The 24,954-nt window shown below is 50.2% G+C and overlaps 1 protein-coding gene across 1 annotated transcript in view; it reads left to right on the top strand.

The window, feature by feature from the left end:
• SFRP1 (secreted frizzled related protein 1) overlaps positions 1-24,954 on the top strand; it is a 43,200-nt gene that overhangs the window by 5,782 nt on the left and 12,464 nt on the right. Inside the window, exon 2 of the mRNA XM_004441229.3 lies at positions 126-203. Coding sequence (XP_004441286.3) covers positions 126-203 — 78 coding nt within the window. The remainder of the gene's footprint in view (positions 1-125; positions 204-24,954) is intronic.

Here is a 24,954-nt window from a genome sequence, read left to right as displayed (position 1 = left end):
TTCCAGTAGACCGTTAACTACTCTCAGCTGGGTCCTGGGGTTGATCTCTCTCAGGGGGGCGGTTCCTCTCTGCTCCCCTACCCCCATAACTCACAGCTCCTGTTTCTCTCCCTTTCCCTGCCTAGGCACAACTGTGTGTCCTCCATGTGACAACGAGTTGAAATCGGAAGCCATAATTGAACATCTCTGTGCGAGCGAGTTTGGTAAGAAAGCACCCCTGCTGCCTCGGGGGGTTTGGCACCCTGCTTCCTCTTGGTCTATGTCCCTGGTAAACAGAGAGCCTGTTGATGCATATTTTTGGAGCTTTATGTTCTCTGCCTCCATCCTCCCCAAAGGGCTGCTTTTCTCAGGCAGATGGAAGACTCGCTATCGTGGGGAACTGGCCAGTTGTTATCAGGTCAAACTTTGCATCTGCCGTTCTGTGTGGGGATCACTGGATAGGTTTTTGGGGCCCTTCTCTAGGAATGGAGGGAGGCAGACTTGGGGAGAAGTAGAGAGGAGCTAGGGGAATACACCACTGCGTGGACACTCCGGGAGGTACAGTGGGCAGCCTGGGCTGGCCTTCTCCCCGCACTGGCTCTCTTTCCATCCACCCCTAGGTGTCAGCACCACTCTACCCAGGATCTGAAATGGCTGATGGCGGGTGCCTTCCCAAGGGAGGGGGAGAGGCCAGTGCTTAGGGCATTCAGAGCCGGGGGTGGGGCGTCAGGTCCTTTCAGGCAAGGAAAATTGACATCCCTACAGTAGTGGGATTTCTGTCCTTCTTCCCAAATTACTCCAAGCTAAGAGGGAATTCTAAATTAGCATTTGCAGCCCCAGGAGAAGGGCTGGATGTGGCCTGGGGAGCAGATCTCAGGGGGCCTTTTGGGGCTGCTCCCTTGTAGTCTGCTCCACAGAAGACCTGAGCTCCACATCCCCTGGGAGTCTCTCCACTGGGAAAAGTAAACTGTATCCATTTGAAGGGCCGACTCCTGGCGCCTGCCTCTATTTTATATGGATGCTGAGAAGTGGCTTGGGCCAGGCCTGCTTTGCCAAAGGACAGGCTCAGCCTGACGCTGATTTGTCGTGATTCCTGCACTGTGTCCCTGAGGCTGGATTTCTTACAGAATTCTTATCAAGAAAAGCGGAACGGTAGGTAACATGAGTCTTTATGTCCATTCAGGCTACCTACTCCGTGTTTTCATTAACCAAACATTAAATAAAGTACACAAAAGGGCCTGTGCTGGCAAAGTGCCCTGTCTGAATGAGCTGCACTCATATGTGCGTGCACACGCAGTTGAAGGAAATTGTACATGTGACAGATCTATTCTCAGGGTATCGGTCATCGTGACTGAAGACGGAAGTTAGAGAATTCAGACCCTTGGCCACAGAGAACTTCTTGAGGATGGGTATGTTTTGCAGGCCTTATTTCTGCGTTAGGGATCTCTGCCTGCCTCCTTTGTTCCTGGTGGAGGATGGCAGGACCCCTAGGAAGATTTGGTCTGCCCTGCATTTTGCTGCTTGTGTCTGAGTCACACCCTTCTTCTTGTTGCCATTTTAAAGGAACTCAAATGAAATTGTAGAAAGCCCTGCAGTGATGTGTGTGAACCCGGATTACCCTCCCTGCAGACAGTGGGGCCATTTGCTTCGTGATGTTCACAGTCTTGCTTCGTCAGCAGGTGCCGAAGCCCAGCTGAGCCTGGCGGGCCTCCTCCTGTCGAGTCTGTGGTGCACAGCCCCACACTGCCTTAGCAACAAGCTCTTCCTCCACAAATGAGGGTGCGATTCCTTCCCAGAGATACGTTAGCACGTAGAGCAAAAGGACGTAAATAAAATCTCTCAGAAATCCTGACGGGAAGCCTTTTGCAGCACAGCTAGGGCAGGAAGAAGCTGCTCAGATATGGCTACGACCCTGAAGGGCCCTTATGAAGGATAACTAAGGGGCCGCTTTTAGATTTCATCGATCCTCTTCAGATATTGTAAATCACCACACTCATTTTTAGAAGTTGGCCCCCTGACATTTGAGCAAATCCAGGGAATCATATCAGAGTAAACTCTGAAAGGTAATAGGTTAGCTGATGTTTTATGCTCATATGATTTCTGTCAGGCTCAGCTCCTGAGGGAAGCGCGATGGAAAGCCCTGAAACAGTGTGAGCAGGTGACTGGCAGGGCATGCCTTCCTGTTGGGGGACTCAAATTCAGTGTGTCCCTCATTCATTGATTCACGTATCCATTCATTCAACATTTCTTGAGAGCAAAGCATTGTGCTAGACATCGTATCCAAAAATACTTACCTAGAGTAGGGGCCGGCCAGTTAAATTAACAGCAATTAAATTCGCACATTCCACTATGGCAGCCTGGGGTTCACCAGTTTGGATCCTGGCCACGGACCTACTCATTGCTCATCAAGCCGTGCTGAGGCGGTGTCCCACATAGAACTAGAAGGACCTACAACTAGGATATTCAACTGTGTACTGGGGCTTTGGGGAGAAAAAAGAAAAAGAGGAGGATTGGCAACAGGTGTTAGCTCAAGGCCAATCTTCCTCAAAAAATCAAGAGCCCACCCTCATCAAAAACAAAAAGTTCAAAGAATCTGCTGCATGAGCTGGCAGGGAAAACTGATGGCTCCTCCCATCCCCAATTCCATTCTGGCTTTGAAAAAAAAAACAAAAATACTTACCCAGAGTAAATTAAATTTTAATTAAGAACATTTTTTAACCCTGACCAGACACCAATTAGTGATTTCCTAGAGAATCGTGGAGTCATTTTATAACTCACCGGCTGAAGAGGGGGCTGTGGAAACTCAAGGCCAAAGCTGATATTAAGGAGCTGTGAGAAGAGAATCCATGTGTTTATGCTCGAATTCTCTGTCTGGAACTTACCAGCCTGAACTTGTCATCAGGTCCCTTCCCACTGCCCCAGTTGCCCACCAAAATTCTGGTAGCTGAGGGCTTTGTGGCCACTAGTTAAACTGGAGACATTCCCTAGACATGGGCTGAAGAGGCAAGCCTTTGGAAAGAATTTGACTCTGGAGGGTTGACCTTCTGGTGTGGGGCAAGGGTCTAGAGGGTGCTCAGGTAACTCACCTGGGGATGGACATCCTTTCCCCACTGCAGTAGGTACCTCCTAAGTCAGCAGGCTGCCTGCTTACTGCTTACAGGAGGGAGGGGCATATCTTATTTTAATAATCGATTAGGTCTTGGTGAATCTGAGTCATTACTGTTTGGGACTGTGTTTTTTTAGCCCTGAGATTATTTTCTCCTTGAGTTCATAGAACTTTTGAGTTCTCCTGGACCCTAGAGGTCATCTTATCCCATCCACTTATTTCACAAATAGGGAATCTGACTTTCCCAGCTCGAGTTCCTTTCCTCTCTGTCGTGCTGCTTCCTCACTTAGGAGAAGATGAACAGCCCCTGGGCTTTACCCCGGAGGCAGTTTGTCTTCTCAGCACGGGTGTGGTGTATGCCAGGCTTCTTTGATCTGGATGCAGGAGAGACTTTTTGGTTTTTTGTTTGTAATGTTCTTATAAGGCAATAAATAGGATTTTTTTTCTCTCTCTGCGGGGGCTGAGCTTAGCTCTGCCCTTCTTAGCACCCTGGAGAATGCAGCCTTATTGAGAAACTTGTTTCCTAGTTTAGCTCATTTCAATGAAGGGAGGCAGTCAGCCACGCTGATGGGATTCAGTTAGGAAACAAAGAAATTCAGCAGTGCAAGCTGACACACAACAGAGGAGAAAAAGGACGTTTTATTCCCTACTCCAGGGATCAAACTTTGCATTAAGTGGCCGTGACATCCCCGGTGGGAAGACGTCAAGCTGTTGGAAGGCGCTCCATGAGCTCCAGGAACAAGGGATGCATTCCTTCTGGGTCAGCATGCACACTTGCCCTCCGGCCAGTGCGTCCTTGGACTCCTGCAGCCTCCGTGGAGCTGGTCATACCCCTTACCTCCTCCCTGGACAGTGCATTTTTAGCTCTCCAGCAGGTCTGCTTGGCAACTAGTCTCTCCACCCCTGCACTGTACCCCCTCAGTTCAGAGCACATTTTTTCCCCCAACGGGGAAAAACATCAGTAGAAACACCCGTGTGCTGATGCTCAGGAATGCAGCTGGATCAGCCCGGATCAAGCGCCAGATGTGGGAAAGCCAAAAGTTAGATGGTGCAAAGTCTCTGAATTCAGCATGGCGGCAGCCTGCCTGCTGTGCTTCGATTAGGCTGCCCTGCTCTGCTTTTTGTTCTTTCTCTGCTTTTCCTGCTGTATGACAGCCGGGTGCCACTTTTCTCTTAAACAGGCCAATATAGTAAATGCAAGCTGCCACTCGAATAATCCTGCTGTTAACAACTCAGTGCCCACAGCCATCTTTCCTTCAGGTTGGCTTATCCGAGGATGCGAGGATCTGATTTATTATTGCTGTGAGGTTAGGACCCCACCTATGGCCACTGTCCCTCACTTCTTCAGTATCTGTAAACACCTTTAAGCTTTTCTAGAAATGTGTGTGATGTATACTTCTGCTAAGGTATTTCAGAGCCTCCTCTTGTACTGGCTTCTCCGGTGTTTCGAGCTTGAGAGTTCAGGTGGCAACTTTTTTAGCCTAGTATTTTCTTGCTGTGGAAAAAGATTTCTTTGCCCCCAGAAATTTTCCTTGCCTTCTGGAAGGGTTCTTTTTTTTTTTTTCCTGTTTATATGTTTCCCCATAAAGAGTAAAACCTTACTTCGTAACACTAAAATGAGTCAAATAGGAAAGAAAAAAAATCAGGTCTCACTGTTAGCATTTGGGAGTATTTCCTAGAAGAAATATTTTCGAAGGTTCCTGCACCTTTGCTAATCCTGTTCTCACCCTGCCTCCGTCTTCTTTCAAGGTGTCTTGGCCATGTGGCTGTTTGGAGGCACAATGTTTTACTATGAAAAGCAGTTTCATCTCTTGCAAAAAGTGGGTTCAGCCTTTCCAAACTAAACCTTGGGTTTCCTCCTGCAGATGCAGAAAACTGGCTGCCAGGACAGTAACTGCAGCATCTGTAAGCTGCTTGAGAGCGGGATCTGTCTCGTGTACCATATTTTACCTAACGTAAGATGCTCATTAACTGTGAGTTGCACTATTCGTTTTGTACCACTGACAAAGAAAACATACTTCATGTTAAAATGTAAAGATAATCTGTGTCTTAGAATGAACAAAACAAGGCCTGTTTGTACTTAAATAGTCTTTGGCACCGCGTCTTATACATTTAGGCATAAAATAAAAGTTTGTCGGATAAGTATATGAATGACAGGGGAAGGCAGGGATGTGGAAATTGGACTTCCTTTTTTATAAAAGGAGAAAGTTCCTTTCCAAGTGAATATGTACAACTTGTTTATTAAGTTCAAGGAAAAATTCATGCCCTGTTTTGGGTGACTGAGTGTGTGTGTATATGTAAAAAAAAAAAGCCCTAACATCCAGAAATCTAGTTCAGTCAAAGGAAAATTAAATAGACATGGGAGAAGGAACAGTTACCCCCGGGTGGAGTTGGCAGGCTGAAAACAACTGGTTTTTATTGTCGCTGAAGATCTCTAAATACATATTCCGTCCACAGATCTGTAAATACTTGGAACGGGTTGTTATGGCATTTCGTGTGCGAGAAAACAAGGGGTCGGCGCTTTAATGTACTGGAAGAGTAACTTGGCTCACGGCCTGCCTCCCGTGCTGAGTAGTCTTCCCGTGCATGGGTTGGGTTGTGCAGTGCAGAGACCATAGCTGAACCAGAGCCTTCAGAGCCTTCCAGTTGGCTGGGTGAGCTGTGATGTCAATTCCCTGCTCACCCTTGGTCTTGGATTGGAGAGTTCCCGAGCAGGCCCCCAGCCTTGGGGTCCTGGCTGGAGGAGTCAGCCCGGGGCAGTTTGCGCTGAGCTCACACCGGGAGCTCTTTGCACTCTGAAGCCCTGTCAAGGAACCACGAGGAAAAGCTAGGAAAAGAGCCAAATTTCCCCCTCTGGTGAGGATGGTGCACCTATCTCCATCTCTAATTCTTTCTTGGCTATAACTGTGGTGGGAAGATACTTTGATAAGGCAAATTTCAATGAGAAGCACTTTTCTGTGTGTCTTTGAACCTGTAAAAGTATGTTGAAGCGTGAGAAAGGACACAGAAACCCAGCATCCAGGGATGGGGTACAGCGTTCTCTGGAACTGAGTTCAGGCCTCCCTCTGCCACTGTGTGTATGCCCTGCAACACTAGGCACATCCCTTAACTGCTCCGGGCCTGTGTCCCTCTGTGAAATGGCAGCCAGTACCCAGGTATAGCTTTTGGGGAGGAGCAGATGAGACAGCGTGTAAGGAAGCCGGCCCTGTGCCCGGCGCGCAGGCTGGACTCACTGCATGTCATCTCAGTGCTCTTTCCAAGGGCGGAAGCAGCCCAGCGATCTGTCTTGGGAAGACGAGGCCTCCCCTCTTGGCCCTCGCTAAGGAAGTGAGGGGTGCATCTCAGAAACTCTCTCCTTTGCTCTCGGCATATTTATTGAAATCTTTCCCGAACCTCGTTCTGTTTTTAGCCCTTGTATCTTGCTAGAATAACTGCTTTTCTTTGTCCTAACACAGATTTAGGTGTGGGCATGGCCGATTCAGGATTGGCTGACACATGACTTATCCCTCTCTGTGCTTCAGTCCATTTCTGACTAGGTTATTCCCGGGACCATCAGTTGCCAACCGATGTGGTCTGGGTGTCCTTCGACGTCCCCTCCACCCTGCGATTCTCGTGTCTCTGGTTGTGAGTGGCCCTCCTCCACTGCCTAGGTGTTCTTATCTTTTTTTAAAAAAATTTATTGTGGTAAAATATGCATAACATAAAATTTACCATCTTAACCATTTTTAAGCGTACAGTTCTGTGGCATTAAGTACATTCACATTGTTGTGCAACCATCAGCACCACCCATCTTTTTCATCATCCCAAACTGAGACTCTGTGCCCAAGCACTAACTCCCCATTCCCCCTCCCCAGCCCCCGGAAACCACCATTCTAATTTCCATCTGTGAATTTGACTGTTCGAGGTACCGCATGTACGTGGAATCATACAGTATTTGTCCTTTTGTGTCTGGCTTATTTCACTTGGCAAAATGTCGTCCTTATCATTTGATGTGTATATAAACTATCATGGAGAAGGGGAACAAGAAAGATTTACCCTCAAGTTCACCTCTGTTCACTGAAGCTTTCCCGGGGGAGGGTGGAGAAAGAGGGGTTGAGGGATGAAATGAGACTGGGGGCTGTTCACAGCCCACACAAGCGGCCCGTTTCTTTGGGTGCTGTGTTGCTCCTCTGGACCCATTTGTCATTCTGAAGATGTGCTGAGCTGGAGGGGACCTCAAAGATCAGCCAATCTAGGCTCTCATCTTCCGGACTGAGGAAAATAAGACTTGGATAAAGGAGTTAGTCATCTGATTGCTCAAGGCCACTTGGCCTGGCACTGACAGTTTTTGTTCCCATCAGCACTTACCTGGGTAGCCAGTCCAGATTCCATACCCTTCTTCCTTCCTGTCCTTTCATGCCCATCACGTTCCCATCCTGCCAGGAATGGGGGAGGAAGCTCCCTGGGAAGGGGCCATAGGGTGCTCCTTCACTCCGCTCAGAGTTTGTGGGATGTAAATGGACTGAGGTCTGTGCCTGACACGTGGAAAGAGCTCAGCAAGCACTGATTTCCCTCTTTGTGGAGAGGCAGGCAGTGCAGTAGAGTAGAAAGAACATAGGCTTCGGGCCAGACAGACTTGGATTAAATCCCAGCCCTATAAGCTGAGTGACCAGGAGTAAGTCTCTTAACCTCCCTGAGCCTGTCTCCTCACTTGCAAAATGTGGATGGTGATTCCAGTGTTACTGTGTTGTGGGGAGAATTGAATTAATCAAGTGTGTCTTGGAATATGGTGGCTCCTCAATCCATAATAATTCTCTCTTCTTATTCAAAAGAATTGTTTCAGGGTGGAAATTAGCCTAGGTGGGAGGATTCTAGCACTAATGAAATCAGCTTGTTTGGCAAAAAATTTTGGGAAATGGAATGGAATGTCCTGCTTAATTCTCGTTAACAGACGATTAAACTGAAGAAGACTTTTTATAAAAGCCCGTTTGGAGAAACTTTAAAAGCTTTGTGCAGCTTTAAGGTGCTATCATTAAACAACCAAAACAAACCCAAACCCAACCCAAACCAAAGCAAACAGAAAACCACTGTATACATACTGGCAGTTTTAGTGAGATGACACCCTCAAGTCACTGCAAAACTGTACGTCCTCAGACGGCTGTGGCTGCTGAGCCACAGTCTGCACCTGTCCCAGGGCACGCCCACCGAAGCTTTTGCTTTTGTGTTTTAGGAATATTATTATTATGTATTTTTGTGTGTGTGTGTGTGAGGAGATCAGCCCTGTGCTAACATCTGCCAATCCTCCTCTTTTTTTTTTTTTTTTTTTTTTGCTGAGGAAGACTGGCCCTAGGCTAACATCCGTGCCCGTCTCCCTCCACTTTATATGGGATGCCGCCACAGCATGGCTTGCCAAGCAGTGCCTCGGTGTGCGCCTGGGATCCGAACCGGCGAACCCCGGGCCACCGCAGTGGAGCGCGCGCACTTAACCGCTTGCGCCACCGGGCCGGCCCCTATGTATGTTTTTTTGCTGAGGAAGATTCACCCTGAGCTAACATCCATGCCAGTCTTCCTCTGTTTTTTAGTATGTGGGCCGCCAGCACGGCATGGCTGCTAACAGAGCGGTGTAGATCTGCCCTGGGAACTGAACCTGGGCTGCCGGAGCAGAGTGCACTGAACTTAACCACTAGGCCACTGGGGCTGGCTCAAGAAATCTGATTTTTAATATGGGTTTTTGTACTCACAGTTTATTGGGGTCTGTTTAAGAGAGACATTCGACCCTGTATGGTGCCATCCCTCTGCTCCTCTTTCTTGAGCACCATCTCCAGGGCACTTTTCACTCTCTTATCCAACAGCTGCCTTGTGAGGTTTGTGATATGTGCTCCCTTTAACCAAAAAACAGGCTATATTCAGAAGCAATTGAACATTTGAATATTGGTAAATTTTGTCCAGTTATGCAGAAATGAGCCAGAGGCTCCAATCTGTATTTTTTTTTTTTAAAAGAGAACAAATGGCCACAGAAGTGTCAGACCCTTGCCCTGCCCAGCCTGCTTAGAGCAGCGAATTAAATTAGCTTTGGAAGGCTTCTCAAAGGCCTATAGATTGCGCTTGAAATCTTTGTTTAGTCTTTCAGGAACACTGTCACACGGATGATTTATCAAAGAAAGTTGTTTATCTGGCAGTAAAATAAACTCTGGGCCTGTTCAGACTAAAATTTCTCGTGAATTTCTACCAAGGTAAACACTGGTAACCGGCAGGTTGCAAATTCCGTGTGAAAGCCAGACACATACAATAAATATTTGAGCTACAGCTTTGCTGTGTTAGAGGCTCGGCCTGTCACTGGCTCTGTCGCTCGTGCTGTGCCTGGGAGGACCTGGCACTGCAGCCTGGCTGTCTAGGTCCCCAGAAGCAAGGACCCGCAGGCCCGTGTGTGCAGGAGCTGCCCCTGCTGTGGGGGCCTCCCTGGGCTTGAGTGCCACTTAGTGCTGGCAGCAGGGACTTCCTGGTCCAGGGGGGCAAGCCTCAGGACGGCTTCCCTCCACATCCCACAAACAGCCTGTGATGAGTTATGAGGGAGGTGAACCAGAAGCAGCCACCTTAGGTTTCTTTGAAAATAGACGCTTGTTGAACCAAATTGGCAGGGGGCTGGGGCATGTTGAACGATCCGGGAGCCGGGGCCGGGGCTTGGTGGTAGGGGGTGAAATCACCGTGTGCCTTCTGCTGAGCTTGAGTTATAGTGGCAAACAGTGCTGCCGACGCCTCCCCAGGGCCTCTGGCTCTGCTTGTTAGTGTTGCGAGAGATCCCTGGAGGAACGCTGCCGTGGTGAGTGCCCAGGACGTGTGTGAGCAAGTGAGTGAGTGGACAAATGAACGGTGATGATGGAAAGGAGATGGAATAAAGCCTTCCAGGTCTTTCAGAGGAAGATACTGCAGTCATTGTTTATAGTGGCTTTTCAGGGAGGGACGCTGAGTCATAAACTGCTTGGTCTCAGACAGTCTCTGTCCCAGAGGCTGGAAATTCAGTGTCATCCTGGCCTTGGTCGGGGTCCTGAGTGTGGGACTGAGTTTAAAGGTGTTCGTGAGTACCTTCCATAACTTAGGCCCCACTCTGGGTCCCTCTCATCCCGACTTCCTTGGTGGGTCAGGGAGGGGAAGCAAGGACCCTGAAGAGATGACATTGTGTTATTTGCGAGGGCATTTTGGGTTGGGGTCTAGGCTCAAGTGCGGAGCATCCATGCTCACGTTTGAGTCTTGAGAGTAAATGGTGTTGGTCTTTCAGGGGTGGAGGGCTGTGGGTGTGTGAGGCCAGGCTGTTCTGACAGCTCCCTGGGGACTGATGTTTGGGGAATAGATGCTAACTGGCTTGCAGATTTTAGGGGAATAAAGGAGTATTTCTTTAGGGCAGGAGTTAAGGGAAATCATTTACCAATTCTGAAAGGACGTCTGTGAGTTTTTTGGAGCTGCCAAAATAGTACTTTGGCAATGGGGAAAAATTAGGAACCAGCTTCCTACACTGCGTTCTCGCCCATTCAGGCAGGATTATGAGGGGGATTTTTCTCTCTCTTGTCATCTCTAGCCCTTCTATCAGCGTTCTCCCTGGGGTATTTCCTTTTGAGAGTACCTCTGATGTGTTCTCTTCTTTGTGAGCCTTTTGAAAATTAGTTCACATTGGTGTGTCTTTCACAACAAATCCACTCAGCTTCTGGAAATGGCTTTACGGCGTAGGAAATCCCTACCTCTGTGTCTGTGGCAGCAGAGCTAGAAATGGGCTTGCAATAAGCACTCTAAACCCTTAGAAACAGCGGGTACCTGCAGAGCGAGTACCCTCCTGCAGCACCCCACGTAGGGCGGTGACACCAGCCTGCACGCTCGTCTCTCGACCTGGGTACTCGTGTCTGCTGCAGAGACGGCCTGTGCTCCTTCCAGGCTTCCTTTGGTCTCACCTCCGTACTGAGGACCCGGTTCCTGTCCTCCACAAATTTAAGAATCTGGTGGATGCAGCAGGGCCTGGCCATGCTTATCTCCGCTCTCCGTGACCTCAGATGCTTTAACGCTTAGTCCTGACTCTCAGGCCTGAGAGAGGAAGGGGTCTTTTGTGGGGGCGGGAAAAATTAAGGGAGGTTTCCTAGAGGAGGTGAGTATTCTGTCAGGCTTCAGATTAATGGAGAAAGTAAAGAAAGGCATTCCTGGGGTCAGGAGATGAGGGCTGGGAAACAGAGTGAAGACTCAAAGCAAATAGTAATTCTTAAGGTGACAAAACTTAATTAAGGTAAATAAATGCAGGGAAAGAATGTCATTTGTCCATTCTAGCAACTAACTCAGCAGCCTGTGTTAGGGCTAAAAGCTTGGGACTCAAAGGCGGAATTGAGATGTGAGGAAGGAGTTGGTGTGTCCCCTCTGGGAGGGTGTGGGGTCCCAGCGGCGCCAGGCTTGCTCCTTATGGGGCAGTGGTTGGAATGAGCAGGTGTCTCACAGTGGTTACACATTCAGTGTGGCCATGGACCCGAGTCAGAGACACTGTCCAGCGAGGCGAGAAGGTCAGCAGTAAGGATGGTTGTCTGCTCTGCATAAGGTGCTGAGAAGTGGAGGGGCGAGACTGAGCTGATGGAGGCCACCTCTGACCTCCACATAACCCGCAGCCGCTTCCGCCCAGAGGGAGCGGGGCCTCAGATGCCCGCAAGATGCCGGCCAGCACCCAGCCTCTTGGTTACAGCTTCTTTACTCTTAACATGTATTCATTTAAAAACAAATGTGTGGTGTGTGTGTATGTGTGCATGTGTTTTCTTTTGAAAATCTATCCACAGAAGGTATGCACTCTTGCACAGATTTAATTCAGCAGATGATCGTTGGGCTTCTACGAGGTACGTGGCCTGCTTATACTTTACACTGCGTATGCTGACTCTGGGATTGACATCCAAAGAGATTTAAGTTGTGCAGACAAAAGCGTTTGCATCTTTCTTCCCAGGGCCTGGGAAGAAGGGAGACCCCATAGTCAAAGCCAAAGAGAGCAGCCACCTTCTCCTCCGGGTGGTCTGAGCCCTGAGCGGAGCCCTTGGCAAGGAAGATGAAACTTCAGTTGGCAGAAGCTGGCTCTTACCTGTGGACACAAGTACAGGCAGGGGAGGTTTTTAGCTGGTCCCATTCTATCCTGTTGTATGTTGCCTTTTAAATTGGATTCTGAGTGAGAATCCCTGCGAAGAGTCTTGGTAAGGCGAGTGCACCCCACTTTATCATGCCTTGGTCTGACTGAGTGGGAGCTGGTGAGTGTTGGAGGGGAGGTGGGGTGTATCTGTGGGTGAGCTCGTAGGAGGACTGAGGTACCTCACCTTCCCCATTCCTGGGGCCAGCTGGAGGTCAAAGCTCCATGTTTGTCCTGGGCTTCCCAAAGGTGCTTCTGTTCTGCCTCTCAGGCCCTGGCTCCCAACTGTTTTGTGCTGCTCCGTATGGTGTTTCCTGCCCTTGAGAGGGAGGTGCCTCGGTGAACTAATCACATGTTAGTGTTAGAGATTCAAAAAATGCCAGTTGAGGGGGCCAGCCTGGTGGCACAGCGGTTGGGTGCGCACGCTCCACTTCGGCGGCCTGGGGTTCGCGGGTTCGGATCCTGGGTGCGCACTGACCCCGGGCGCGCACTGACCCACCGCTTGTCAAGCCATGCTGTGGTGGCATCCCATGTAGAATGGAGGAAGATGGGCGCAGATGTTAGCCCAGGGCCAGTCCTCCTCAGCAAAAAAGAGGAGGATTGGTAACTGATGTTAGCTCAGGGCTGATCTTCCTCACACACACACAAAAAAAAGCCAGTCAAATTGAATTGAGGTTATATCATGTGTTAGGCTGAGCACTGGTCAGTACACATAAGAATGGTTGTGTGGGGTGATGGGGCACGGTACCTGCCCTCAGAGGGCTTGACATCTTGAGGGGATACGGAGAAGAAAACAGATAAATAGAATACTGTGTCATCAAATGCTGAAATTCTGGTAATAGGTAAGAACTAGTGGCCGTGGGAGCACTGAAGAGGGCACAGTTCTTCCTAGAGAGGGGTCAGGGAAAGCTCCAGAGAGGCGACACCTTGTGCTGTCTTCCAAGGAATTGGTAGGAGTTTGTCAGGCTGGAAAGATGGGGCCTTGGAAGACTAATCTAAGCAGAGGGCCCAGCAGAGATCAAGACATGGAGGCATGACATTATCTGTGTGTCGGGGACTGGTGAGTGTCTTTGTGGTCAGCTTATAAGGTGTACGGTGGTGGGTGTCTAGAATGAGGTTGACAAAGTTGGCCCAAGTCAGCTCTTGGGGGCCTCGAATGCCAAGCTAAAGGATGGAGCATTTGTCTTGTTGGCAGTGGAGACGCATCAGGAGCCTATTTTAAAATGACTCTGTCACTTTGGGTGGGAGTGGGGACAGAAGGAGGAGGAGACCTGGAAGAGAAGGTACTCGTTAATCCAAGATGGTAAAGCACTGATGGCGGAACTTCAGGCGCCAGGGGTGAGATGCTATGGAAGGAGAGTCTGGGGCTGAGGGTGAGGAGGGGAGAGAGATGGCCCTCACGTCACATCCCTCAAGAGCGCTGGCTGGGCCTGGGCCAGCTCTGGGCCACCCACTTGAAGGAGCCCCTGAAGGCCGGCCTGATGAGGCCAGCACGCGGCCCGGGCAGCGGGGGAAGGGGCCATCTGCTGCGGTCAGGCCCTCGGGAAACCTCTGTTCTGGACGTGGGGAGCAGGAGCCAGAGGCTGTAATCAGCTCGTACTTGGTCACTGCGAGCTGGTCATTACCGAGAGCGGTCGTCATTATGAGCTGTCGTAAACTGTCCTGACTCTCTCTCCAGGCCTCGTTAGTGGCCCCGGCACGCAGCAAACGCAGCGCTTCTGGAGCCAGCCCCAGAATCGGTGGACTGGGAATCGCATTAGTCAGGGCCTGAGGGCTGGGTCAGCTCAGGTGTCTGCGGCTCTCTGAGGCGGAGGGAGGCACGAGGGGCTGTCGCCACAGTAAGGGACAAGGGGCAAGGCCTCAGATGGGGCGCATGTGGTTTGTGTGTTCATGTCTGTGTGTGGATATAGACGCATGTATATAGCGGATGGCACAGTGGGCCGTGTGCATGTGCACACGTGTGTGCTTGTCTGTGGGCGCATGGATGTCTGCCTGGCGAGCCTGGCTGTGCCAGTCAGCTGCTTGCATGGGTAACGGGAGCCTGCCTCTTACAGCCGCCCTGGCCTGTGCCGGTGCTTGGTCTCCATTGGTGAGGTCAGAGGCTTTCTCCTTCCCCATCGCTTCGGAGAGAGGCCAGCACGAGCATGCTGCTGATTCCCGACTCAGGAAGGCTTTAGAGAGCCCATAGCGGGCCTTCTCCGCAGCGTGCCTTTCTGCAAAGACAGGGCCGTCATCGTGAGTTTGGGGAACACTCCCACAGCCTTGGTGTTTTGTCTGTTACTCCAAATGCCAACTGGGCCTATTTTGTGTCGGTTTTAGTGTTTGTAGCAAGTCCATTTAGGACTGTTTCTCTGGGCAAGAGATACTTCCTTAGCAGATTCCAGTGGTTAGCAGGCCTTGTCATAAAGGGCATGGTGTAATTCCTAGGATTTAAAAAAAATATTGGAAAGAATGTGCCTTAGGAGTCATACAGACCTGAGTTCAAGGCCTGGTTCTACCACCTACTGTGTCAGCTCAGGCAAGCCACTTAACCTCTGCGTGACTCAGTGTACCCACCTGTCAAAAGACAAAAATAAAAACTTTTGTGCAAGGAGTAACACATGATGCGATAGACAATAGCACAAATTCTGGAGTCCTGGGATCTGATTCCAGCCCTGCCACTAAACAGCTTTGTGACTCAGGCCAGTCAAAGTCTCAGAGCCTGTTTCCTGAAGCAGATTGAAGGAGTCACGCTAGGTGATCTCTGAGGCTCCTTCCAGCTCTGAAATTGTATGATTTTGTCTGCAGAAACTCTGTGACTTGTTTTCTTGACATAATATCTTTGTTGGCACCTCCCTGATCCCCAGGCATGTTTACTGGGAACACTTGGCCTTCATCTTGGGCACAAAGAGAAGCCAGTAGCTAAGTGTGCAACAGGGGGAAAGTGAGTTGGATGCCCTGATGGAAGAGTTGAGTTGGGGTGGAGTTGGGTTGGAGGAACACCGCAGAGGGCAGTGCATTGTTATGTTGTAGATCGGCATTCCCTGACAGGGCCTGGGCGGCTGCTGGGCATCCTGACCTCAGCCCCTCTCTGTGGACTGGTCACACATTTGGGATCCCTCTCCTGAACGTGTTCCCGGGGTTCCTATTCTTCCTTATGCTTACTCAGAAACCCAGGGATGGAGGGCATATGGCCCTCTTTGCCGGCATGGGGAAGATGGAGCCTGATGGGAAGGTGGTTTGGAAGCATGGAGCACATGATTTCTGAGGAGGACTTTCTATATCTCAGAATTGAGTTTTAATTCCAGCGGCAGTTTACAGCCCCAAGACTTTGGCCAAGTCCAGTTTCTGAGCCTCAGTTTTCTCACCAAATGGGGATAATCGTGCAAACTCCTCAGAACCAGTGTGTAGACCCCATGAGACTGTATCGCAGTGTCCTGGAAACAACAGAGTACAGATTCACATTTAACTGTTACTCACCCTGTGACAGGCGGTCACAGGCACCATTCTACAGCTCTGCTGGGCGTCCCACCGTTCCCCCTAAAGCTTTTATAACAGAAGCCACACACTGGCTTTCCTTAAAAAAGGGAAAATAAAGGGTGAATGTGATATACCAAATCTGAACCAGGATAGTAATTGTAGTGTTTTTCTCAGAGGAGCTTAAAAAGAATTTTAGAGGTTATTAAAATACAGGCTGATCTAACCCCTAAACATCTCTGGCTACAAAGGAGAGCAAATATTAACTGAAGACTGAGGTCCAAAGCATTGGGTAGAAGGGACACTTGGAAAATCTAGGCCTGAGACTTCGTGCCAGCCCCGCCGCCAAAGAGGGGACTGTGGCCGCGGCAGGCCTGGCGCAGACGTGGCACCTCTGGAGCCTCCATCCTGCGGTGGCGAATGAACCGGTCCTTGTATCGTCAGCCTCTGTGCTGTTCCTCTGCACCGAGGCTGGTGTGTAGATGAGTGTTCAGCATCCTCTGGTCCATGGTGGCCGACGGTCGGTATCTTGTGTGGGCAGGAGCTGTGAAGTGGGGGAGGTCAGTGCCAAGCTGTTGTTCCTGGATGTTACGGGGTCAGTGTGGGTGTTTCCCACTTTCCAAGGGGCCTGGCAATTCTCTTCCCATATCCTCCTTCGGGTGGACAACCCTGTGTGTTTGAAAGATGTCTGCCTCTCAGGACTACAAGTGTCAGGAGGACAATAGCTGAGACTGTCTAATCTGACAAAGGGAAGATGTGTCCACGTGGTTCCAGTAGAACCTGGCTTATTGGGGAAATAAAACTTCCGTCAGCAAGGTAGTGAGGTCCCCACACGGGAACTATTCAAAGTCTGCATGGCCTACGATACCTGGGAGGCCTGCATTTGGCGGAAAGCTCAGAAGGCATGACCCCTGTGCTCCTTTCCAACCCTGCAGATTCCATGATTCAGTGATTCACGGAGCACCTGCTGTCTGCTTTCCTGCTGGCGGCTTCCACCCGGAAGTGGCTTCCACCCGGAAGTGGCTACGTTGGTGGGTGAACCTTCCTTCTCATGGGGATGTCAGATGATTTTCCTGGGGAAGGTAGAGGAATAAACTGGGACCCCCAACTCATTAGATCCCTCAGCAGCATAGGAACCCCCCCTCGAAATGTGTTTCTGTTCAGTCCTGACCTCATGTACAGACCCACTCTTCAGCCAGGAAAGGCCGACTCCTGGGTGTGCAAAACCAGAACCTCGAAGTCATTCCGAGTTGCATGTCTTTGTGATGCAGACCAGATGGCGTGGAGCATTCTGGTGGTCATGACTCTTGGGAACGGGTCCTCCAGTTGCCAGAGAAGACGCCCAGTGGGCCTGGAATGAAGTGCAGGCCCTGGGCAGGGCCTCCCTCTCCTCCTGCTTCCCTCTCTGCCCTTTCCTCCATACAAGCAGGACCATCTGGTCCACCCCCCTCCCTGGTATCAGTTTTCCTGGTGACTTTTAAAAAAGTCCTTCTTTGCCTTCACAGTTGTATAACTGTGTGTGTGATGGGGGAGGGCGGGGAGAAGACTGAGCCTGAAGCTGCCCCTTCCCTGGAAAAGGAGGAGAATCAATAGACTGTTGATTTTTCTCCATGACTGACAGGTCTTTGCCCGGAGCCTTCTTTTCTTACAGACTTAATGTATCTTCTGGCAGATTTCCTTGTTTTGAGTGATTGCTCAAAGTAGAGAACAGGCAAGCCCAGCGAAGAACTCGGCACTCTCCCTTCTTTTGCTCATCGTCCCATCCCAGTCTCCTTTTCCTGGCGCTTTTTGGGGGTTGATGGGTGAGCGGAATCTGGGCTGGGCCAGCTGAACACTCTCTGTGCTCATGCCTTGCCTTCCAGATTTCTTAGAATGAGAAACGCAGGTTGGAGCTGAGAAGCTGCCTGTTCCTACCATGGAGCCCTCAGCATGGAAGTTCCTGGGGGGCCCACACCCCAAGAAACTGGGGCACAGGACAGTGACAGATGGCTGTCTGAAGCAGCTGGGGGATGGATCACTGGCATCCCCCCAGGTCTGATCTGGTGGTGTGAGGCCCAGGAGCCCCTTTCCGGGGCTGCTCTCTAAGGGGAGCTCATTAGTCCCGGCCTCCCCTGAGAATGCTCCTCAGAGGAAGGCGGGTCAGGCCTCACCCAGACAGGCCCCGCTCAGTAAGAGTTTCCGGAGTTGGGAGGATGGAGTGCCGGCTGCAGCCTGCTGTTTTGTCCCATTGGTGGTCCTGGGCAGGAGCGAGGGGTGGGGGGCCGGGCAGCGCTCCCCAGGCTCTCCCTGGAGGGGTCGGGGGCTGCCCTCCGCCGGCCCCGCAGCCGCGTTTCTTGCGCGGCGACGTCTCCGATGGTGCTGGGGCTGTGCTCCTTCAGTCCGGGTGGAGCTCCGTTTTCAGGGTTTTGGCATCAATGCTCTGGTGTTGACGTAGGGAGAGGGTTGCTTATGTTCGGAGAAGGAGGGAAGGGAGGCTGCGTGATCACATGGAGCTGGAGCCTTAGGGGCTGGGGGTCGTTTTTCTGAGGCAGAGTGCGTGTGAAGGATAAAAATGAGAGGGACACGTGACTGCGGGGTGGGGAGTACGTGGCCGCAAGGAGTCGGGGTCCTGGTTCTGGGTCTTGATCGGCTGCTGGTGGCTGAGACTGTGGTCCTCATTTCCCCCCGTTTTCTGGTCTCTGACATGAGACTTCAGCTGGATGGCCTCTTCAGTCCCACTCTGCTCTAAGAATCTGTGCTTCTATGTCCTCAGTTATTGCTCTTGACACACACACGTGCCACGAAGCAGAACCTTTCTTCAAAGGAAATCTTACCCTGAACTCCGTTCTAGAAAACTGGTCCACCCAGGCCATCAGGCTGGAGGCAGAGGGGCCTGGAGCTGGGCTGGCTTGGCCTCTTCTTATTCCTGGGGCACATCTGACACTCACTCATTTAAGAAGTTACTGGGGTGTGAAGATGGGTGTCTGACCTCAGGGAAGAAGGGCCGAGATTATCCAATGAGACACTCACCCTGCACTTTCTTCCTGGATAGAACACCGGGCCTTTTCCAAATGTCCCCTGGCCTGGCAGCCTGTGGGTACAGATGATGACATTTCCATCCAAACCCTGCTAGCCAGCTAGCCTGCACTTGCTGAGTTCTCCACCTGCTCCCCAAAGGCTTCGTGGCAGTCTCTGTGGGAGACTCTGCTCCCCACGCTGCCCTCTCGGGGCTCCGTGGAGTGAGTCCCTGCAGGCTGAGGCTGAGCCCTGCCCTGAGCCCCCGCCCCTGCTGTTAGCCGAGCTGGAGCTCCCGGTGTTTCCAGCCAGCCTCTGCTGGGCTGCAGCTCCACCACCGGGCTGAGGCGCCGGCACTCACAGGGCCACAGGGGTGCTCTGCTTGCCCTGAGGGCATTCTCTGGGGGACGGGCCCTACAGCAGGGGTGGTACTTGGGCCCTGATGTGTTACAGCCTCTAGTGAACAGCTCTCTGATGCCTTTACACAGCACTTCTCCCCACAGTGTGGCTGGTCTACACAACAGCTGCTGTGCTGCACCGTGAGCCACAGTTCCTTCCTTCCCTCAGGTTGGGCTTCTGAGTCTGGGCTAATGAACCAGGCTCCCTTATTCTTCCTGGATGTCTCCGGTGGCTTCACATCCTCTCAGTGATGTGGCTCTTGGCACTTCTTCTAGATGTTCCTGAATATGTATGGATCCCACTCACTGAGAATCTTGGGGTTTTATTTCCTCCAGAAAGTTCCTCTGCACTCATGCAAAAAGGTAATGATGGTGGCGTTGGAGACAGGGTGGGCGCAGCTGCCAGTTGTGCTGTGGCCCCAGGAGGACACCTGTGTACAGCAGTAGGCTGGACGGAGCAGTCAGTCTGAGTAAAGGAATACGCTCTAATCAACTCTATGTATTAGTTGAACTAATCAGTAGATACAAGAAAATTGGAGGCAGGATTTGTTTTTCCATCTAGAAAAAATAGTGTTGATCTGGGAGGTTTTTACAAGCTCAGCTGCTGATTTTGGTCTGACCTTCTGATTGCCTCCATTGGACTGTCTTTAAGTAAATCTTGACAATGGCTGAAAAAAGCAATCTGGTGCCTGCCTGTTGTCTTCTCAAGGACAGTTTCACTGGGTTTCCTATTCAGCTACCAGGTCTTTCAGATATGGAGGACTTGATAAATTCCCAAGAAAAGGCCTAAAGATCATTCCATTCCCATTTCAAAGGCAGAATCCATGAAGTTTGAAGGGGTAACACAGAGGAGGTGATGGAGGAGAATGTACATGTGACAGCCACCCAGGGAAAAAGAAGCAGAAGCAAAGATGTGGCTGTGTCCTAAAGCTCAAGAAATAAAGATATTAAATCTCAATGCCAGAAAGAAAGAGAGAAACAGGGCAGGGAATAGGTGTTGTCAAGGGTCACATAATAAAAAGCAAGAATCTAAATTCAAGAGTGCTCTTATCTGTGAAATAGTCACATCTTCACTCTTTTGGGAGCAGGATGAAGAAGAATGAGATCATAGATAGTCACGGAGAGCTTCTTGAAAGACCGTAGGGAAATGAACCAAAATTCCAAAGCTAGAGTTATTTTGGCCTAAACACAGTAGAAAACTCTATTTGCACTTCTCTGCTTCCCCTGAAGGCAGAGGGGTACTTAAATATTGGGCAGAAGTTCAGGGGAATAAAATAAATGAATGAATGAATAAAGGATGAATAAAAAACATAAATCTATACATATATACTTATATGTAATTTATTTTTAAATATGTAATTTAGTTTTGAAAAGGCAATATATTCACATGGTATAAAATAAATGTACAAAACAGTAGAGATTTAAAAGAGGAAACAGTTTGCCCTTCTCAAAATGCTTTCCCATGCATGAGCTCATTTTTATATTGAGCCTACCAACAACCCTGTGAGGTGTGGAAAGCATTATTATCCCCCTTTTTAGGTTGAGGAAAATGAAGCTCCGAGAGATTAAGTGACTTGCCCAAGGTCACACAGCAGAGCTGGGAGTCAAACACAGGGCAGTCTGGGCAGGCATTAGGAATCGGGCATCCCAGCAAACCTGCCATGTTTCTCGTAGCTGAGTGGCTATGTCCGTTGAGAGACAGCAATGCAGTGGGGTTGAGTTTGGCGTGTATTAGTTTGCTAAGGCTGCCATAACAAATTACCAGAAACTGCATGGCTTAAACAACAGAAGTTCATTCTCTCACAGTTCAGGAGGACAGAAGTGCAAAACCTTGGTTCCTTCTAGAGGCTCTGAGGGAGAATCTGTCCCATGCCTCTCTCTTGGCTTCTGGTGGCTCCCAGCCATCTTTGGTGTTCATTGGCTTATAACTCCAATCTCTGCCTCTGTCTTCCCGTGGCCTTCTTCCCTGTGTGTCTGTGTATCTCTGTGTCTTCTCCTCCTCTTTTAAGGACACCAGTCATCGGATTTAGGATCCAATCCAGTATGACCTCATCTTAGCCAGTTATATCTGCAAAAGATGGCATTTCCAAATAAGGTCACATTCTGAGGTTCCAGGTGGACATGAATTTGGGGGAACACTATTCAACCCACTACAGAGTTCTAGAGCCAACTTATCTGAGATTGAATCCTGGCTCTAGGTCACTTATCAGCTGTTGTCTTTTGGAAAATTATATCCCTAAATCCACTTGTATTAGAAGGTGGGTGGTAGTGGTACCTACTTCGCTAGGTTGCTATGAAGACTAACAAGGCTCTTATAACAGTGCCTGGTACTTGGCAGTCAGTACCAATGATCCCTAAAGCAGACTTGGTAGGTGACGGTAGAGGGTAGTGGTTGTCAGAAGGATGACGAACTCTCAGCTGTACAAAGAAAAGCCAGCTTGATGCATTGGGTAACCATGCGTGAATCTTGGAAGAGATTTCCAATGAAGAAGGCATCATCAGTCTGGAGGGCGTGGCTCGGCCAAGGAATTTCTAGACATGAGGTGGTAACCCAGGGGATGTTGTGTCACACCCAGCAGGGTCTGGCTCCTGGTAGCCACTGGGAGGCAGGGCTGCCTATAGAGCCAGTGGCCCTGCTGTTTAGCTGCTGGGGGCAGGGGGTGTTACAACACCTAGTTTCGAACATTACGGTCTTGCTTGTGAATGGAGCCACAGAAAACCGAGAGTCACAAGGTACATTGTCTGAGGTACATACATCTGAGGTGAGAGGATACCTGCCGTGCAGCCAAACCAGGGACAGTCAGATGCAGACAAGGAGGGCAGTCAGCTCCCCAAAAGGTGCCTTAGGAGCCAGGTCCTAAAGGGCGACAAGAGGGGCCATGGAGCCACCCTCTGTGCCCCTGATACCGAGTGCTCCAGAGGTCTCCAGGACGCTAGTGAATTGCCCCAGCACCTCCTCTCAAGCTCTTCAGAAAAATAAAGACCTTTTAACAACTGTTTACTTGTTGAACGTTAGGCATGATGATTCACCGGAGGGAGGTGCTTGGAGGACTTGTGATCAGGGGAGATTTGAACCCCAGATGATGGTTTGCACCGTTGCACGGGGATCCTAGATCTTGAGACTGCATCTTTCCTGAATGGCCGTGTAAATGAAGTTCATACCGTAGGCTGTGTCTTCTCCTCCGAACACTGCTCACAGCCCCTCAGGCTGCTGATCATAATTGGCCGTGTCCTGCATGCCATATTAAAGATGGTTTCACAGCAAACCCGCAATTCATGACCAACTGGCACTGTGGTGGTGATTTATATGGTGTCTCTCCCTACACATCCATCCACAAGAGATATAAACTGGTACTGGTGTTAGTACAGCAAAGTGCCTTCCCACTTACCAGCTTACCTTAAGCCTTCGGCTGGTAGCCACGAGCTCAGACATTTGTGTTCTGAAGTGCCTGTGCTGGTGCTCCAGCTATGACTGTATGCATAGGTGACATTTGTCTTCCATCTTCCCCTGTCTGTGGCTGTCACATCAATCCTTCTATGCTGAGAGAGTGAGGGTGCTTCTCTAGCAGATCTGGGAAGGACATCTGTTTCCTGCTAAGCTTTGTCTGTGGTCCCCTGAGTCTTTGCCCATCCCCCAGACTTCATGTGGGTCTCTTCAGAGCCTGGGGCCATTTGTCCCTTCTCTGGGACCGACTTGGGGATGTTTGTTCATTTATTTATTGATTGATTGATTTTTGGTTTTGTCTCTTTTTAGTAAGTGGCTTTTCTGAAGCAGCAGAAAGGAGGGGTGGGTACGGTCCGTTGGCCTTTATTTCTCTTGCACCATGTGCTCCCCTCGGGTGCTCGGAACCTCTGCCCCATTACTTGTGTGTGGGGCTCCAAGTGGGTGGCGAGAAAGAAAAGAGACTCAGTGAAGGTCAGAGGACCTGGAGGCAGGAGTCAGGACGTCGGCTCAAGGCCAATACCATCTGGCCACGGTGAGTGTGTGCCCGCTGAGCTCGGCAGGAGTGGAAACCCGAGAAAAGAGAGAAGAGGCCAGCGCTGAGCCAGGACTGGGTGCCGAGTACGTTCACTTTTTAGATTCTTGGCTTCAACCAAACCTACCTGAGGCCCAGAGAAATTCCACCTTTGGGAGCCCAGCATCCCCCTCCATCCTGTTTGGTGTACATTCAAATCCACCCGGATACACATCTGTTTCCGGTGGGGCTTGGCCGGGTGGGCAATAGGAGAACCACATGTGCTGTGGCCCCTCCCGGGACTTTGTAGTGGAGCCAGCCGCTGCCCCATCTGATGGACGGGGAAGGTGTGCGTTGTGGGCCTGGGCTCCGGCTGGACCTCGGTGCCTGGGGAAGGCTGCAGTCAGGGAGAATGCCGGGGTGGCTGGGTCTTCTGAGCCTCCCCACAAAGCCTAGAAAGGCTGAAAAAAAGAAACAGAAAATTCAAGCACAGAAAGTTGGATAGATGTGTAGGGTCAGACATGTGAACGAGTAAGAAGAACCTTAATATTGGGGTAGGTGGGCTCAGGTCTAGAGACGAGGCTTCCGTTTGCACCTCAGAGTGAATCCTGTGATGGTTAGAATGAAGGATTTTGGACAAAGGCTTCTTTTTTGTGCTTTCTTAGCTTGGTACTTGAGAGAAGTCTGTGATGAACCAGAGAAGTGCTTCCCTCTCCGAATCCTGTTATACCTAAAAGGCCCTTGGGAGGGAAAAGAGGAACCGTGAGTCCTGTGTGAGGACCTTCTGTGACTCTAGGCCTGAAAAGCAGCTTGCCACAGTGGAAGGAGGACACCCCAGGACACGGGTCTCCTGTTCGGCTTATTGTGTCCCACATAGCTCTGAGCCCCAAATCACTGAGAGCTCTGAGCCTCGGTTTCCTCACTAAACTGGGGGAGCCTGGCTTAGAACGTGGGGCCGTCCAGGTTCCTGCCAGCTCCATGTTCTTGTCGCCAGCCTCTCCTCTCCCCCAGCCGGGCTGTGTCTGTCTCACTGCTTCGGGAGGGCTGGGGACTGCCGGGTTAGACCAAGTGTGCCGTGTTCTCTGACTGGGCACCCGCGGGGCCGCTTCGGGAGCCAGGAGAGGGAGGAGGGGGGCCTCGTTCCCTCCTGTTCGCCAGGCCCCTCCCACCACCTCCACGCCAGCCACGTATTTAAAACATGGATCCACCCATTCTTTACACATGGGCCAGTTTCTTGTTTTGGTGGCCAAATATCCTGGTTTGCCCAGGACAGTCCCAGTTTATTCCTATTGCCCCGGCGTAATAGTTAGTTGCCCTCCTTCTGTCTCAAAAGTGTCCTCATTTGGTAGCTCGTTGTATGGTCGGCCTATGCTTCCTCTTGCTCCCTGATCCCATGATCGGGGCTTCTCTGTGGTGCCTGCCCTGGGAAACTTCATGGGCCAGCAAGGAATTTAAATTTTTTTAGGTGGGAAATCCTGGTTGAAGGTGCACAGATTAATTGATGTTTAGCTTGGTTTCACCTGGGATTTCTGTGAAGACCTGCTTCTCCTCCTGAGGCAACAGAACCTCTTAAAAGGAGCAGAGATTAACTTCTGAACACCCGTTGATGAGCAGGAAGAGACGTGAACTGTAGGTTTTAAACATCTCATTTGCCCCAATGTTTTCCTGAAATGACTTCCTTCTTTTTTGGAGAACTTTTTTTTTTCTGATTATAAAATACATGTTTATTGCATAAAACTTGGGAAATGGTGAAAAGCATAATAAAGAGATTAGACATAAGCTATACTCTCATCTTTCAGAGATAGCGGGCTTCTAAAATTTTGGTGTATTTTGGTATATTTCTCACTCTGCACCATTGATACCCACAATTTTGCATACTGATTTCTTTCCAACTAATTTTATATCTAGGCATTTTCCATTGCTAAAATTACTTTGCAGTTTTCCTCATCC

This window comes from Ceratotherium simum, chromosome 28 (genome assembly GCF_057802395.1).
Source record: "Ceratotherium simum simum isolate JZ-2026a chromosome 28, ASM5780239v1, whole genome shotgun sequence".
In the NCBI taxonomy this organism is placed as follows: domain Eukaryota; kingdom Metazoa; phylum Chordata; class Mammalia; order Perissodactyla; family Rhinocerotidae; genus Ceratotherium; species Ceratotherium simum.
The sequence above is the reverse complement of the archived record's forward strand: the minus strand, read 5'-3'. Positions and strand labels throughout refer to the sequence as shown.